General features: G+C 40.6%; 1 protein-coding gene across 2 annotated transcripts in view; it reads right to left on the bottom strand.

Moving 5' to 3' along the window:
• The window catches only part of ror1 (receptor tyrosine kinase-like orphan receptor 1), a 114401-nt gene that overhangs the window by 24419 nt on the left and 72292 nt on the right, over window positions 1-17690 (bottom strand). Inside the window, exons 2-4 of one of the 2 annotated variants that reach the window (XM_054602452.1) lie at window positions 12803-12865; window positions 6211-6501; window positions 5912-5945 (exon numbers count right to left, since the gene is read on the bottom strand). In XM_054602452.1, coding sequence (XP_054458427.1) covers window positions 5912-5945; window positions 6211-6501; window positions 12803-12865 — 388 coding nt within the window. The remainder of the gene's footprint in view (window positions 1-5911; window positions 5946-6210; window positions 6502-12802; window positions 12866-17690) is intronic. The other variant, XM_054602453.1, reaches the window with a different exon arrangement.

Genomic DNA, 17690 nt, shown 5'->3' with positions numbered 1-17690 from the left:
TTTCAGGGTATTGATAAATCAAGTACGATTACTGTACACACACATTTTAGCACCTAATACCTTTGAACAAGCCTGAGCAAGCTTCACGAACAACATACGGGACATCTTCAAGTCATTACACAAACTACTTCCTTAAACTAATTTGTCAATCAACCCATGCACCGCTGTAGGTGGAACACGCACGCCAAAGTCCTGTCGATACAAAGTCAAATTGCTCCTTGGTTTTTAACTCTTTGATGCTTCCACTGTATAATTGGATTGCCGGTGGGCTGATGGCAGTGCGGGCCTCACGGTCCCTGTCACGTTAGCTCTGAGGTCAATTTAATCCAGTGTGTTGACAGCTGGCTAATTACAGAGCCAAAGCACTGCCACACACACAGACACACACACACACACAGATACATATACAGTACCAGTCAAAAGCTTGGACACACCTTCTCATTCAATGGTTTTTCTTTTTTTCTACATTGTAGATTAATATTGAAGACATCCAAACTATGAAGGTACACATATGGAATTATGTGGTAAACAAACAAATGCTCAACAAAACAGAATATTATTTTTGTATTTTAGATTCTTCAAAGTAGTTGAATGAGAAGGTGTGTCCAAACTTTTGACTGGTACTGTATATATATATATACTGTAAATACATATATATATATGCACACACGTTGCAGGAAAAGTTACACTGTATGTGTGTTTACACTGTATTATAGTTAAACACGCCTGATTAGAGTAATCACTCCGAATCGTCAAATTACATCCAAACAAGATCTCAACTGACATATTAATTGCGAGCTCACAAAAAGTAGATAAAGGTCTTGCTGTATTTCAGATGTAGCCATAAACAGCACTTTAATGCATGTGTGATTGCTGGCTTTACTGTCAGCAGTGGTTTGAATTGACACAAGAGTAAAATATGGTTCAAATAAGGTATTTTCATGTTCAAAAGAGAATAATAAAGAAAAGAACAGCAGAGCACATCCTCCGTCAATCGCTAATATATAAAAGGTGGTGGGTTATGTTGAAGCAAATGTGGGGCAGATTAAAGATGAGCAAGCAGAAGAAAAGTCAGAGCACTGACAATAAGAAGCCAGAAAAATACTGCACAGAGAGAATCTGTTCTTTGTTAAGCCTGTCCTCTTTATTCTCCAGTACAGAGTGGACAGAGGAGAGAGCAGAGAGGCTCGGTGGAGGGAAAAGAGCAAAAAAAAAAAAAAAAAGCAGCTATTTTTGTAATTGCTTTTTTTGCCAGTGCTGAGAGAAAAGCGGTGGGGAAAGTTTAGAGGAATTTAAACAGCCTTGACAGCCAGGGTGTAGTGGTATTAATCTTTTCAAACAGGGAGAAAACCCCTCTATTATAAACACAGACAGAGACTGAGAACAGCGGCAGCGTTGCATAAAGTCTCTTTCTCCCTGCTGTCAGATTAAAAAACATATGTATCCAGTAAATCAACACTTGTAGAAATATAAAAGCTGTATTTTAGACTTACAATAACTGATTTGTTTAAGCGGAAACAAGCTATAAACGCAACAATAATATAAAATCAACTTTTAAGTTAATGTTGCGCATTCTCACTTGGAAGTCCAATATTCACCCTCCCTGTGTCTGTGCTTCTGGTCTCCACCACTACATGCTCCTGTAGGTTCACTAAGAGGTATTAAATAAAATATTTTTCAACTGGAATTTCTATTTAAAATTTGGAGGTGTTTTCATACACAATCAAGCAATTTTGATTGGTATTATTGGGCAAATACCTTGAATTTGGGGGCAACTTTGCTCTTCTCTGCCCCATCACATTATACATTTTATTCATTGCTGTTATGAAAATATTGCTTAAACCTGGTTTAATGATAGACATGATGCAAAAATTCCACATCAAAACAGCCTGTCACAAATGACTGTTGCAGACAAAAAAATTAAGAAATGCCAAAAAGACCTAATAAGTAAATTAAAATTCAGTCCTGCCTGTCTAACACGTGCCTGATAAATATCTAATCTTATTGTTTCATTAAATTGAAAAAAAAGGACTAAGAAAAAGGAAATACATTCCGAAAGAAAAGAAAAATTATGAAGTGAGTGTGTAATGTTTCATAGACACTTCTAGCCTTCTCTGTCTGTAAATGTTCACAGTTTTGCATGTAGGATTCAGTTAAGTTGATGTTGAACTAAGAATCCCGTCGGCTCACACAGATAATCATACCTGAACGCCACCGAACCCGCAGGACACGGGAATCAAAGAACAACGTGCAACCCCTGAGTGTTAATGGTACCATCCTCCCCCTACCCTGCTAACACTGTTTTTCTTTCACTCTCCCGCCGTCTCCATCTTTTTTTTTTTTTTTCTGTAAATGAAGGAAGTGTGGCAGCGTACAGAGAGAGAGAGAAAGACGGCGAAAGTTGGGGGTCCAATTTTGGCAGGCGAGACTTTTTCCCCTCACCCTATGTTTATGCTGGCTCTATTAAAACATCTCCAGGGAGGGGTGGAGAGGAAGGGAAGGTGAAATATGGAGGGAGGAAAAATTAAGAGGGAGGGCATGGGCCCAGTGTAGAGGAGATGTACTGATCTCTCTCTATTTGGTGATAACTGGTGGCATACTGATGAATTTTAGGATTAGAAATCGATTGGTTTAAGTTTAGATTGTCCAAAATTCTAGAAAATAATAAAAAGATGGCAACAGACTTCACTAACTACATATTTAATTATCACGATTTAAAGATTAAAAGGACACTATTACCAAATGCTTTGAAAAGAAAACTTTGTCAATTTAATGGTCAACATCCAGGGACCTGAAAGACGTTCATCTTAACTTATAACATGCTTATGAAAACTGGGACTTGCCTATATGGACCCGAGATCTTACTTATAGACTTTCCTTGAATGACTAGAGACTTGAAATGGACGTGATTTAAAAGACTTTAAAAAACGGCTCTGGAAAAATCTAAAACTGCTCATGCTGAAAAAAAGGTTTAAGCTTCAAACTTTTCCCACCATCTCCCCTGTCCTCATCCTCCGTGTTTCTGTCTGTATATCTGATCCACTCCGCTGTAGTTTTTTACTCTTAAGCAGCCACATTGGACACAAGCTTCCGTAATCGTAGTTTAAACCTCTGGGCTGTCAGCTCTTTGTTTGCCTGCGGCTTCTCTCAAAAACCTAACCCTGACGGTATACACAAACACACACCACAAAGTGTATACTTAAGTCCAGCATAGAGGGGATGGAAATCAGAGCACAGACCGAAGCAAAGCCAACACTGAGGACATGAAGTTCATGTTACGTTCAAGCTCGACAAGGTGGGTGGCAAGAAATTTTCCACAAAATTTGTGAGTAATATTTGTGGCTAATTTCTCCCATGAAAATGGAAGTCACTGAGCTCACTGTAACGCTCTTTGCTGAATACAGAGATGATGGGAGAGACTGGGAGGTACAACAAAAACTGCAGAGTATATTTCACTTAAACTGACAAGCTTCTGGACCAGATGTCTCTCCGAAAAACTTTGAGTCAAGGAGCAGAAGTTTTGACGTTTGAACATCTGCGGTATGAGGTAAGCGGTTGCAGGTCATCACGTGTCATCATTAGGTGACCCTGTCTCCTTGACGGCCTGCCACCTTACTTTACAGCTAATAAGTTGGCCGTGGCACTAATGATGAGCAGCAGTGACGATCAGCCCACCACCACAGCAGCTCCGCCGCTGTCAAAGGAGGCCCCTGTCCGTTTAAATGACGTCTGTAATGACTGTAATGAGACCTCAAGATCGCATGCTGGTCTTCGGTTGATGGCAGAAAAACACAAGGCGAACTTAAATTATTCCAACTTGCAAAGTGTAATTTAGTGTCTGCTGTGTTAAAGCTGTACCTCGATGAGTTTCAGATGCTTAGATTGCAGCAATCCTGAAAATGAGGCAAGAAAGTCCTGCAGGATTTAATCAGCTGGAAGAAAAGACAAAGCTTCTGCCTTGAACAGTATGTCAGGAATATGTGGTGATTTTCATGGTACTAACTCCAACTAAAGAAATAAAAGTATTTTATGAAAATAGGTAACTTCATCGCTGGTTAAGCCTTTGAAAACACAAATAAACATTTAAAGTCTGGAATTTAACCAAATGATCATTAAGAAAGAGCAGAAAACCTTTTGGTTTAATTCCTGATAAGATACAAGATTGTTTTTTCCAGGACAAACTGAAATCCTCACACAAACTTACAAATTTGTCAGCATGTACTTTATGAAAGCACACAAACTAACTCAATTCCTTCCATTTTCTAATCAGCGTTTACTTTTGCTTCTTAGTTAATTTCCAATGTGTATTTTATTTTAGGCCAGCTTGTTGGATTTTTCCTTTTTCTTGGTTACTCCCTTGAGATAATTGCATTGTGATTCCTGTGTGAGCCAACTGTCTCATCTATGAAACAAGCTGTAATTTAGTTGCACAGAGAAGGGGAAAAAATCAAAAACATGTAAACAAAAGAATGGCAAGAACAGATGTTTGAAACGGAGCACTCGTTCATGCTCAAAGTGTGTGAATTGATTTAGTGGGTGTCTGATATCCACTATGTGCCAGCAGTTTAGATTCACAGAGCACTGCACGGAACATGGCAACGAGCCTTTGCCATAATGTCACTGTGGTTCAGCTAAACTCCTTTGATCCTGCAAGAAACACACAAACTGAGGAAGTTCTCAGAGTTACAACACTGGGGCGACGTCAAAACAAAGCAAAGAGAGCTTGCCAGACTCAAACTAAATCTTGATTTGGGCAGCAGCATTGCTCTTACCAAGAACATTGAAATGTTCTATTGTGATGTAATCATGGATACTTTCTTAAGACACTTTGTATCATTTGGTTTTATTTACTACTCCCAATATGAGACTTTAGTTAATCAACCTAACTTGCTAGTTGACACAGGACATTCACTCTTAATTATAACAACTTCATTATAGCTCTGCGAATGTGTCATTATTGCCCTGAAATTAAATGAATGGCACAGGTTTTGAATTTGTTATAATTTTGCGTTGCGCCTTGTTTTTTGATTAGAGTTGGCTGAAAGTACATTAACCCAATTTCTCCAATACCAAGAGGATCAGTGTGTTATAGATGTCAACATCTTGTTTGTGATTGGTTAACAGTCTCATTACCGCCCCGTATGGTCCACATTCCCACTGTGGTCCAGGCCGAGTTTACACAGTCCATATTCAAATGTGAACCATGTGAGCTGTGATGGTTGAGCAAAAACAACAACGCAGAGCATCAGACATTTGGGATTTAAAGACTCATATTAAATATTTACTTAACCACACTGACACCTGCACCAATAAAATGTAATATTAGAGATCAAGCCTTGTTATAATGCGAGTGATTACTCAATAAATATGCTGCAGAGAACTTCTCAGGGTGTCTCTATGCAAACATGAAATTAATTACTATAAGAAGTATAAGATAGAAAAACTAGCATTCCAGTTGTATCAGCAGACAAAACGTCAACAAACTGTGGATGTTGTTCCATGCTCTTTAATCCATTTAACCAACTTTCTCCTTTTGCTTATCTATCAAGTCATGACCTTCGTATTCTCTTTAATTAAATGTGTTTCTATTATAGACACATCGGAAACAGGCCAACATATGCATATCAGTATAGATAGCAAATAGATATTAGTTTGTTATCTCTTTTTCTCCTTTTGTGGAATCCAAAACAAAAAAAACATTCTTGCAACCCATGCATGAGCCATCAATAGCTCTATAGGCCTCACATATCGACCTGAAAATGACAACTATTCGTGAAATGTGACGCTGCCAACATTTGCGATCCACATGTGACACAAAACATATATGTGAAACGGTCCTGCATTCAATTCTTGGAAGCACAGCACTTATAGACTGACAGAGAGAAAAATGGAAAGAGGAAAGGAAACTTACATTGGCCTTCCTGCCAGAAGTGTAGGGAGTGGATCTGGAAAAGAAGACAAGGGGATTTATTTTTTTACAAGAGGATAAACAATATTGCTCCCAGATTTTTTTTCTGCACAAGCTGCCAGCAACAGGCAAGAATCAATGGAGACAAGTGTTGCTGAAAGAAGCCAGATCTCTAGGAGGAAAAGATGAGTTGGAAAAATGTCCATTTGTCACAAAAAGTACATAAAACACTCACTTAATATTACCTCTCCATGTCAAAGTTTTAAATGATTGACAGAAACTACCACTCTAATTCCTCTTACCGAATTTGACAAAGAGCACGCCTGTCGTGGACACGGTACCCTGGGGGTTGGTGGCCACGCACTGGAAGTAGCCCGTGTCAGTAGTGTCCAGGTCGCGGATGCGGAGGCGTGATCCGTAAGCCGTGGATCGGTATGAGATCCGTCGTGGCTCTTGCACCACCGGGGCGTCGTTCTTCAGCCAGCGCACAGTGGGCGGCGGGTTGCCAGACACACGGCAAAAAAGCTCGGCTGTGTGGCCCAGAGAGGTGGTGATGTTGTTCATGGGAGCTTCTAGCCGTATGAAAAATGACCCTGGAAGACATAGAGGCACGGGAGAGATGAGAGGAATGAATACAAAGGGGAGATGATTGAGAGAGAAAAAGACAAAATGAGACCGAAAACACTGCATTACACAAGGCCAGGAACCAAGACATAAATCAAATAGCTCTCACTGTACTACATCAGAGCAAGATCTAAAAACATGCCACTGTTTAAAGTAGCAAGAGTGGTAGAGCAACTCTGTTTCCCTAAACATATATTCCAAGCCTGGTTTTCTGAGTTAATTTGTGGTTGCCACTGTGTTGACACCTAATCTCACTTTTCATCATGGCTGTATGATGCCAGAGGGCTTTCCCCTGCTTGTGTATGAGCTCATGAGGCAACATCACCTGTGGGTAAAAACTCACAAAAAAGAACAAACTAGAAAAGTGCACTCAGCGTGCAGTTCTCTGCCAGTGGTGTCTGCAACGAGCACTGCTGAAATGTTTGATTGAATAAGTACAACCCACAGCTAGCCAAGGTCCCCCATCTAGACTGTGCATGTATCAGACGTGTTTTTCACATGCAGATGTCGGCACCAGCTCTGTGCAGGCCTCCGCCTTAGCTCCGTCTCACACTGTCCAAAACAACAGAAGTTATCCCCCATTGTGTCTGTGTCCACAGAGCGGCAACCGAGCGGCAATGCACTAAATTGCCTGACCACTTGCTGCCCTTACTCGCCAGGGGCCGGTTATAAGTAGTGAGTGAGGAGGCAGAAGTCCATCATTAACAGTATCAAAGTGGCAATGAAAGGCCTTTTGAGAAAGTGTGAGTTACTGCAATTGTGCAGCAGTATGCGAGATTGGCCAAGGACAGACAGAGAGATGCACGCACACGCACACACACACACACACACACACACACACACACACACACACACACACACACACACACACACACACACACACACAATCCCAACAACCTTAAGTAATGAACATTAAGCTGTCAGAACCCAGGTGATGGAAAAGACAAAGCAAAAAAAAAATTCTGATCTCCCAGGACCACGGTTTTCCTCAAAGTGGTCAGAAAAAAAACAATCTTGAGGGCCAGCTAAGAGCTTAATCATTGGTGTTAATGTCATGAAAAACTTCTGGAAAGTTCCTTCAACCTCAAAACCCCATCTTAGGTATGCAGAAATGCTCTTGGTTAGACAAACTGGCCAAAACAAACACAGGGCAAAAAACACATACAGGGGAATCTCAAATACTCGTCAGACAAACTTCAATTTGTGTGAATAGAGAGGCTGAGGAGTAAATATAGAGACACACACTTATATATGCAAGGACACCCTCACATTTAAATCTTTACTATCCCAGGCTTCCCAACAAGGGTTTTCCCTACAAAGGCAATGCTGTCTATTCCGAAGCAGCTCCCTCCATCTCTTTATCCTCTGTTGATTATTAAGGTGTACATACAGTAAAACCTACACAAAAAGACTGCAAGACAGCAGGAAAAACATATTAATATAGCCCAAAGGTAATAACAACACCAGTATGTAATAGTTCTGGTAAGGAGAAAAAATAATTCTAATTCTGTCCTGTAATAGCTGGTATGAAGCTGTGTGTGTAGCTTTTCCACCATGAGTTAAGGTTTATATTTTGCCACATTAGGGGCAAAGAAAAGTCCTGAAACATTTATCTATCTGCAAGACAGTTACCTCAATTTGTTGAGGTCAAAGTTCGATTTAGTTTGAGGTGATCCTTTAGCAATGCTAAATCGGGCAAGGCCAAAGCATTTGGCTCATTTGTTAAAGAGTATAAAAAATGATATTCTCCACACAGCTGTTCATTAACAACGTGCAGTTTCTCTGAAAATTTACCGGACGGAGCTCCCTAATATAGACATACGAAAGATGTAGACAGGGGTTCAGACATAGTTCATCCCCCAACAAGAATTTAATTTGTGCATCCTGGTGCCCTTACTTGGTACTCTCGGTCACCATAGCAACCCCTCGAGGTTGTGTGTGCAGCTCATCTGACGCCTGCAGCTAACATTGTCACGAGGTGTGTAAAACGAATGCCTACGAAGTGTTTGTGAAAAAGAGAAGCGATCAAATTTGTCTTGGCATACAGCCTGTGTGTGTGTGTGTGTGTGTGTGTGCGTGTGTGCGTGCGTGTGTGTGTGTACTCCAGCCTCAACACACACTCACGTTGTCCTCCTTAAAACCCCAGGCTTAACACAGCAATGTGGTACTAACAAGTGTGTGACAATATGAGGAGACTCCCACCATCGACCGTACCACCACCACCACTCTCCTCCCTTCTCACCCACTTTTTATCTGTCCTCCTCTCTCTACATACTGCAAACAAAACAGTCTCCCATATTTGTACAGCCCTGTCTGTCCACATTACAGCACTGAACACCAGGACACTATTCAGGACCATTCTCTTCCTTTACTCTTCCCTGTCTCTCGCCGGTCTACTCGCCCATGTGTGTGCTACAATTTCAGATATAAAAAAAAAAAAAAAAAAAAGTTTCTCACTGCAGTGTGTTTGGGGTTTGAGATGTGCTTGCACGACATCATATACATTGTAGACAAAAATATATGTCGCACCATTTATTCTTTTATTATTGCTCTTCCGCAGAGTTGAAAATCTATCCAGCATTACACACACTAAAGAACATTTAATGCACTGACACAGACCCCCCTTGTCCTCAGTTTTCTTTAACCAGCCTTGTAAATAGATTATGCTGGTAAAATCTGATAAAATGTAATTTGTACTGTAGTTTGTAACTGAGAGCCAGGACAAACTCTGATATGGTTATAAATTAAGAAGCATGCTCTGTCAGAAAGAAATGCAACAGCTCAAATAAAATGCTCAATGTGTATGAGTTTCAATCAAATCTGTCTCGTCTGATTGTGTTAAGATGTGTCATCAATTCAAATGTCATGAGGTGACCGTACAAGTTCTGAGATGGAAGACATGACTGGGTTCTCTACTGTATCAAGCATTGGGCCAGTTTCTTGAATTAACAATATTTTCTCATTAAACTTTAATCTGTTGGTTTTTTTTAAGTCCGCCGACTTGTTTCTGAAGGAGTTTAAAGTCTAATATTTGGGCGAAATTTGATGAGATTTGCAGCCTGTATTAGGAGTTGAGTTGATCATCACACTTTTGGTATGATATGTCTTTTTAATGTTGTGTGGGTGTGTTCAACTTTCTCAAATGCCACATTGCTGAAAATGTGAAGGGCAAAAATTTGATTTCAATCTACGGCTATCAATTCTCTCCGATTTATTGACTTAGTAAGTCTTTGTATGAGTAGGCTCTTGCATTTACAGTGCCATCATTTATATTCCTTGCTGATTTTTGCATCATATCATCATATGTATGTGTGTGTGTGTGTGTGTGTGTGTGTGTGTGTGTGTGTGTGTGTGTGTGTGTGTGTGTGTGTGTGTGTGTGTGTGTGTGTGTGTGTGTGTGTGTGTGTGTGTGTGTGTGTGTGGTGCATGCTTACTTCTGTGTGTGAGATTGTGTTTTTATTTTGATTTGACTTCCCAACTCTCAACACAAAATCATATGCTCTCTGCTAGGAATCTGTACGGACACTGTTATGAGTGATCCGGACCAAATCACGCCTACATGCTGATGCAACAGCTCACCAGTTTAATGTGCCTTTTGACTCTGACTATATCAAAAACAGAAAATATTTTATACAGTATATTAAATGAGAACAGACCCGCTTTAAATACATGTCCAAAGGCGGGGAGGTCACACACACACGCACTGAGTCATTTTATCACTGTCTCATTAGTTGAGTTGATGGAAAAGAAAACGGTGTTTGGAGCGGTGTGCCTGCACACTTCATTAGCTGTTGTAATATCTGACAATAAAGCAGTGGGGAGCATAAGAAAGGAAAATCTGAGACAAGAGGAGAAGATGAGAAGAGAGGTGAAGAGGAGAAAGATGCCCTGCCAATATCTGTGTAACAAAGCCGCTGTGTATGTAATTGTCTCGTGGTGAGTGTTGTGGGATTTGGCACCGGGAGTACTGTGAAACTCAAGCCATTGCTGCGGACTGTCCCTTTAATGTGGCGGGCGACTAAATGGTGCCCTGTCATCAGCCTGCATTTGCTCTCAATGCTTTTGTACAAACACTCACACGCACAGGCACACAAATGTAAACACACGCACACCCACACAACCGCAACGCACATATACATATACATGTTCCGATCTAGAAAAGTTATACAATACCTTTTCATCTCAAATGCCACATTCTGTTTCTATATTCGAAGATACAGTATGTTTATATTCAATTACATTCACACACAAGACGCAGTCACAGAAACCCGAGTGGCTGACCAGCTAACTAAACATGGTCAGTAGATACACTGAGGATCTGGGGCTGTAGCATTGCCAGCAATGGCTAAAGGTGAATTTCATTAAAGTTTGGTCACTCTCCAACTGAGAAGGAGGGAGAGGAAAAGGAAGTAAAGGAAGCAAAATGGATAAAATAAAACAAAGAAAGGAAGAATGAAAGAACACCCCAGGGAAAATGAGTTCAGTAAACTATCATCACCCCTGATTTCAGCCCAATAATGAGCCTCTTTCAGGACGATAACTTCCTGCTACTGATGCATACTGATAGAGCCACGCTACCTGAACAATGTCGGCTTGGTCAATCAAAACCATTCCCTGCCTGCAGACAAAACAAGTGGCGCAATCACCATCCATCCATCCATCAGATAAGAAACAGATGTTAGTGATGGGGCTGGGCTTAAATTAACACAGACAGAGATACACTTCTATGAACACATAGGTGTGCGCACACAAACATGCAGCCTTCGTGGGGTTTTATCATGTTGTGGAAAAATAAAGCGGTCTCTGTATGATTTGTTTGGAACCACTCCTCATTGTATTTATGACTTTTTAAACATCCTTGATTGGTCACCATAATTATTATTTTGACTAAACTTCTAACTCATGTCCAAAAACTACTGTCTTCGGTCTTGCCTGTGTTTGACAATGTCGGTTTTTTGTGTACACAGAATCTACTGTGGTACGGATGTCGTAGGAGACTCTGCTTTGCAAGAGATGGATGAAACAAACCAGACGAAAATGAGTGAGAAAAAAAGTTCAATAAAGTCACATGTTGAGGATTTTTGTGGGAGAATAGGCGGATGTTCGTTTTCCAAGCTGGGGGAAAGCTGAGGAGAGGGGGCGAGATTTGACTGATATCTCTGGGCAGATCATTTTATGGATCTGACTCAGTTGTTCCCGCAGTGCTGACAGGAGAACAGCAGTTTTAAATGCTTCCTCTGTCAGTATCTGCTGATATAAACCTGGGCAGCTCCAGGAGACGTGACAAAATAAATAATATAATTATACTGGCAAGAACCCTTACTGATCAAAGATGAAGAGGAATAAGCTGACAAAGTTTATGTGGGAGAACCAAGTGGCCATTTTCATGTTCATATTACATCCAACAGCAGTTTTTTTTCTTTCTTTTTTTTAAACCGGGTGAAAGCTACTGTTGGTCTGTGAAGCTCTTTCGCACATCGCAGCTCTCTCTTGCACGAACAAAAAACTAGCTTTATTAGACAGATTAGGATTGTTATTTGAATCTGTTTATGTGTGCATTATGGCTACACCACGCATCCTGTTTTCCTACAAAGGGGTCGAATGTGTTCATCCTCAAATATTTATGTAATTAAGCACATTAGTGTTGGGGACATTATATAGGAATGTCAAATAAGGTCAGCAGCAAACAACAAACCACATGAACGTTAAGTTATAAAGAATCAATGATAAGAGATCGTCGCTGCTGCTGGCCAAGTCAAACTGAGCAAGTTGATGAAATAAGAGTTTCACCATAGAAGATACTTTAATGAACATATGGAGCAAAGTATAAGGACATGTAGTGAGATCACCAGCATATTTTGTAGTTCCACTGGTAGATTTAGCCACAGATAGAACTAAAAGTAGGTCAGTGGAAATTAAGGAAATGCAGTGCACCTGTGGCTGTATTCTCACATATTGAGTAGATCAATGTGTACTTTGTTCCATCCGTTATCCTCTACAGTGGCATACGCTGGGACAACGGGTGTTGTCGGGGTTGCTGAAGTTGACCATTCAAAGAGAATGTGTCATTTTTTTAAAATATTGTTGAATTTAATTTCAGACATCACATGTTGGGGTTACAGTTTAACGCTCGTGTGTCCGTGTGCACTGGGAATTTGTCATGCACTGCCTGTAACAGACGTGTTCACAGCTATGACAATTTTGCTGGGAAGAAGTTTGTGAAGGATGTGTTAAAATGAAGCCCTGCTTTGTGTTTGTGTGTGCCTTTACCATCACTAGAGCTGTTCCATGAAGAGGTAGCTATCACACTGGGGTCTTGGGGAAACTCAGACCCTGTAAACAAGAGGAAATTGAGGAGACTATTAGCATGTTTATGGCTGTTGGGCTCTACCACAACTCTCAAGTACTATTTCTCTAGATGGAAACACTGATAATGTGACAGGCAGCTATTAATTGTGAACTGAACTTGAAACAAACATGCTGCCACCATTTACTGCTGCTGAAATATTCAAAAGTGCAAATGCAAATATCCTCTGACGGGCAACTACAACAACAGACACACTGCTCTCTCCTTCTGTAGCAATGGGATTCACATAAATTTAAAACAACAAGACCAGGGTATACTCTTTATTTTAAGTCAAACAAAGTCAAATAACTAGTAAACTTCCGGCTCAAATTCTATAATTATTTATGAAAGAAAACAATTGCAAAAATTGCAAAAACACATTTAAATTTAAACACTGCATACAGACATAAACACACACTGCTTTAAGAGGTTTCTATCTTAAATCAGATGATAGCATTGTACATTTGCTGGTGTAGATCAAAGGTTTGAATGTATAACAGGGAGCCTATCAGCGAGCCATGTGGACCTAATGCTGCGTTATTACCAGCTGACGACAGAGCAGGCCTCTGCTTTTCATTACAGGAGAGAGGAGACAGAAAATGGGCTTCAGTGTGCACTGCCGCGGGTCACAAGGTGATTCCAGACAAATGAAAAAGCCTGCAGGATTTAAACATGCAGGACTGACATGGATGGGACCTGAATCAGTTTTATCTTTGTTGATTCTTTAGACATCAGAAAACTGACAAACACACATTGTCCCACAGTTACAATGAGTTCCGCTTTCCAGGTGGACTCTGTGTGTGTGTGTGTGTGTGTGTGTGTGTGTGTGTGTGTGTGTGTGTGTGTGTGTGTGTGTGTGTGTGTGTGTGTGTGTGTGTGTGTGTGTGTGTGTACATGTGTTTAGCTTGGTGCAGGCTGGGATAGTTTAACATGGCGAATGAGCAAATGGCTCAAACACATGCTTAAATGCAAGCATGTGCACCGAGTCAACTGCACAGACTCAAATGTATATGCATACATATGCTCCCCTACACATACTGTACTTGCATATGTTTTTGGCAACGCATTTAAAAAGAACCCCAATAAAACTGTTTACTTGTGAGTTTACAACTGGGAAACATTACTGTTACGCGTGTGTCATGCAGGGTGACAATCGGGGAGAAAGTCTGCAGTCAAACGGGACCAGGCACCCGACACGGGGTCATGCTAATTGGGTGATAATGTGTTGTTTCACACGTGCTGCGTCAGGATGGTAATGACTGTGCGGTGGTGCTTGTGAAATGAGCTGTGTTAATGAGCAGCTCTTCGGGCCTCTGCACCTGTTAGCGAGCGAGTCGGAGAGCTTGGCAACATGCTGACAGCAGCAGGTGGGCAGCTTTATGAGGGTCAAGATCGTTACAGATATGCAATAATGGTCTCCCAAAAAGATAGGCGTTTGTTCATTATCTTTTTATTAAATGGATAACTAATAATCTCTGCTAGCTAGGTTGTTTCAGATGCTTCTGAGTTGCGTTAGGAGACTGAAAATGAGTTCCTGGAGGCTGCTTAGATGACTATAATGTATTATTATGGCGAGTCTTGGCCCCGAGGTGGGTCTACAGTCTCGCTGTGTCCTGGGTTAATAGGCTTAGAGACACACAGCGCTCTGTGGTTTACAAAGGACAGAGGAGAGGGGACGTTGCAGCTCACTGGATTCACTAACACAAAGCTAGCCAAGTGCAGCCAGGTGAGAGTTCAATAGAGGGGCTGGACACAGTAATACGAGTGAAGGGGAAGGAGGAGGAGGGAAGCGAGTACCATGAGGAAGTTTAAAAAACAGTATGGAGTAGGCATACTTTTAGGGAAGAATTGAATTTAAAATTAAGGTATTGTCAAAACCAGTTACATTTTTTTATTATGATTCTGGGTAGGTCAAGGCTTAGAACATGTTTTTCAGAGGCACATATGATTTCATTTATTTTACCTTTCCAGATAAGATAATTGTCTAACTAGACGAGAGGTCATTCCCTCATGTTTCTTAAATGTCTCTCTCCTCCACTTTACTGCTCCTCTATTTAGGTCACATCTGTTAGTTTTCTTTCACTGAGACAAACGTGGAATATCTGGGATGAACTACAGAGTCATTTTGAGATTAGCTTTCTAATGTTTCTCAGTAACAGAGGGGAGCAATTGTGTAAGGCCAATTTGTTAATGAGGGCCTAAAAATAGGCACCTTCACAGCGACTGTGCAAGGATAAATCTTGCAGTTGTGGTTCTGGCCCCTGATTGGATCACGATCCTGGTTCTGATGTTCTCCCATATGTTTACTGGATGTGTGTATTAGATCTGCCAGTATGAATCAAAGGTGATCAAAGGTTTAGATGATAGTAGAAAAAAGGAAGAAACTTACTGGGAATTTAATTGGGTTTGAACTGAAATACTCACTGATATTTTGAGTTTGAATTTTTTTTCTCCAATAATTTAACATTGGTAACGTTTTAAACATCAGCACGGCCTTTCCCTAACATTATCTAAAAAGTTGTAATTGCCTTAACTTGACCAAAACTTAAATATTGAGTTGACAGATCAGGAAATAGTAATATGAATTATTTTTAAATAGTAATATGGGTTGGTTTGAAGTGGAACAGAAAAAAAACGCCCATACTGTTGTTGGGTCTGAGCACTTTTTATGAATATCAGATCAGAAAATACTTGACGGGTCCATTTGGAAGACAATGACATCCAACTTGTTTCATTATTTAGTCATCATGACTTGTTGGCAAACATGCTGGCTCAAATACAGAAGCGCACACTGTATGCTGAATGCACCTTTTTACCAGTGTTTTCTCCAATACTATGAGGGACTATTTCAAATGACTACAAATATTTGAACTATGTTTCTGCATTAGTAGGTAGGCTAACTGATTCAGTTTGTATGGTGATCTAAATAGGCTAATTGATAACTTAACTAAACTAAAACACCATTAGACCTACAGTGTGTTAATCTGTGATAAAGCGTATATCAGTAGTGCGGCTTTATATCCAGTGCACAGACAACCAAACATTATTTTAACTAAACCAGGCCAGCTGTACCAATTCTAGGATTTTGTGTCAGACTTTTGTGAACTTAAATGTTTTGCTGAAATTGTCTGTTGATAACATCTACACCCGGAGCTCCTCCTGAAATCCCAAATTCATCACATTTCTCAGAAAATGTATCAGCATTGGTCGAGGTCTGTTTCGTGCCGCCTCTCCAGCCAACAGCCAAGCTACCTTTTAAATGCTTGTCTACCATTTCACATCATTTCCATTTTAGCTGCCACAAGTCAGCTTCCCAGATCTATTAGTGCCCTGATACCATCTCTGCCCATTGGATTATCTCAACTGTTGAAACTCCAAATTTTACAGTAATTTCCAAAGAAAAGCAATATAACCTGGATCATAGAGCCGTGCACATATTTCCATAGCATGTCAGTAGTGATATGTTTGATGGATATTCTGGATGTTTGACAGCCTGTAATATAGTATCAATTTCCCCTCTTGGCTGGTACTGCTTATTTCACATTTCAACTGAAAGTTTGGGAACCTCTGCTTTCATTTGCACAACTGCGTGCCACTTAAGTGTCATTCTAGTGGCAAAACATACAGTAAATGGTTAACATGACGGTGCCTTTGAGAAGCCAAGACATCAAATATCCACACCGAAAGTTCCATGAGAGCAGCCTCTGATCCACATCCAGCTGTATTGGCTTCTGATGATAAAAATCACGCAGGGACGTAAGCTTTGCCCCTATAAAGCTCTGAGAATTTGGTGTGACCTTATTATGACAGCAGCATATGGGAATTAGTGTCGAACTTCAAACTCATGGGAAAGAGAATGAGTGAGAGGCCTGAAGTAAAGTAGAGAAGAAAGTGAGAATGAGGGAGCCTCCAAAGGAAGCTGAACCAAATCAGAAATGTTCAATTTGAGTGGTTATGCATAGCAACTAATATGCTGTTATAGGGCCTGGGGGGCTGTATTTGGAGCCAGGGTGGTTGGTGTGGTGAGTGAGACTGATGTATGAGCTCTCCCGCTCAGTAATTAGGGCCTCTCCCAAGGTCCTCTTCCATCCCTATTAGCTGGAAAACTGACCCAACTTCGGGGTTATCTGGATGAACAGCAAACCCACCACTTTCACAGTATCGCCATGTGATAGTTCTGTTTTAAAGAGTTGAAAGATAGATACGCGTAGATGTGGAAAATTCAGGAATGATAATCATTTCCTCATCCAATATCACTTCTTCAGATATCTCTTTCCATCCAGCAAGTTTATTTCCCTCTTCTTGTGTCCTTACTCTCTCTGTCTCTTTACTTATTTTTGTAATTAAGCTGCTTCTACTGAAAAAATGACCTCCTTATTTTGTTTAGATTTTCCCCTAAGCCCTGTCTCGTCTCACTTCCCTCCTGTGTGCTTACCAAATTGAAGTACTTCATGAACGTCTTCAAGTGAACATCTACTCTTGTATAGCCAACTACGCTGTAACAGGCAATGAGGAGCATGAGATAAGCAGCTAATGTCTCACTGTTGCACGCATCAAGATCCAGACTATGAACCATGTAAGGCTTAAGCTGCCTTAATGAATTATTAGCACAATTAGGCTGAAGATTGGAAAACGAATGAAAAGGTACAGTCTTGGTGAAAGGAATAGGGATTTGAGAAAATAAAAGATTATTTCAAGCCAAGAGGAAGAGAGAAAAAGAGGGAGGGAGGGAAGGAAGAAAAGTGAGGCAAAGGAAAGAAGAGGACTTGGAGATAAATGGAGGGAAGAAGACTTGGAAAATGTGAGTGTGCA

The sequence above is a fragment of the Anoplopoma fimbria genome, chromosome 8 (assembly GCF_027596085.1).
Source record: "Anoplopoma fimbria isolate UVic2021 breed Golden Eagle Sablefish chromosome 8, Afim_UVic_2022, whole genome shotgun sequence".
NCBI classification, from domain to species: Eukaryota; Metazoa; Chordata; class Actinopteri; order Perciformes; family Anoplopomatidae; genus Anoplopoma; species Anoplopoma fimbria.
The sequence above is the reverse complement of the archived record's forward strand: the minus strand, read 5'-3'. Positions and strand labels throughout refer to the sequence as shown.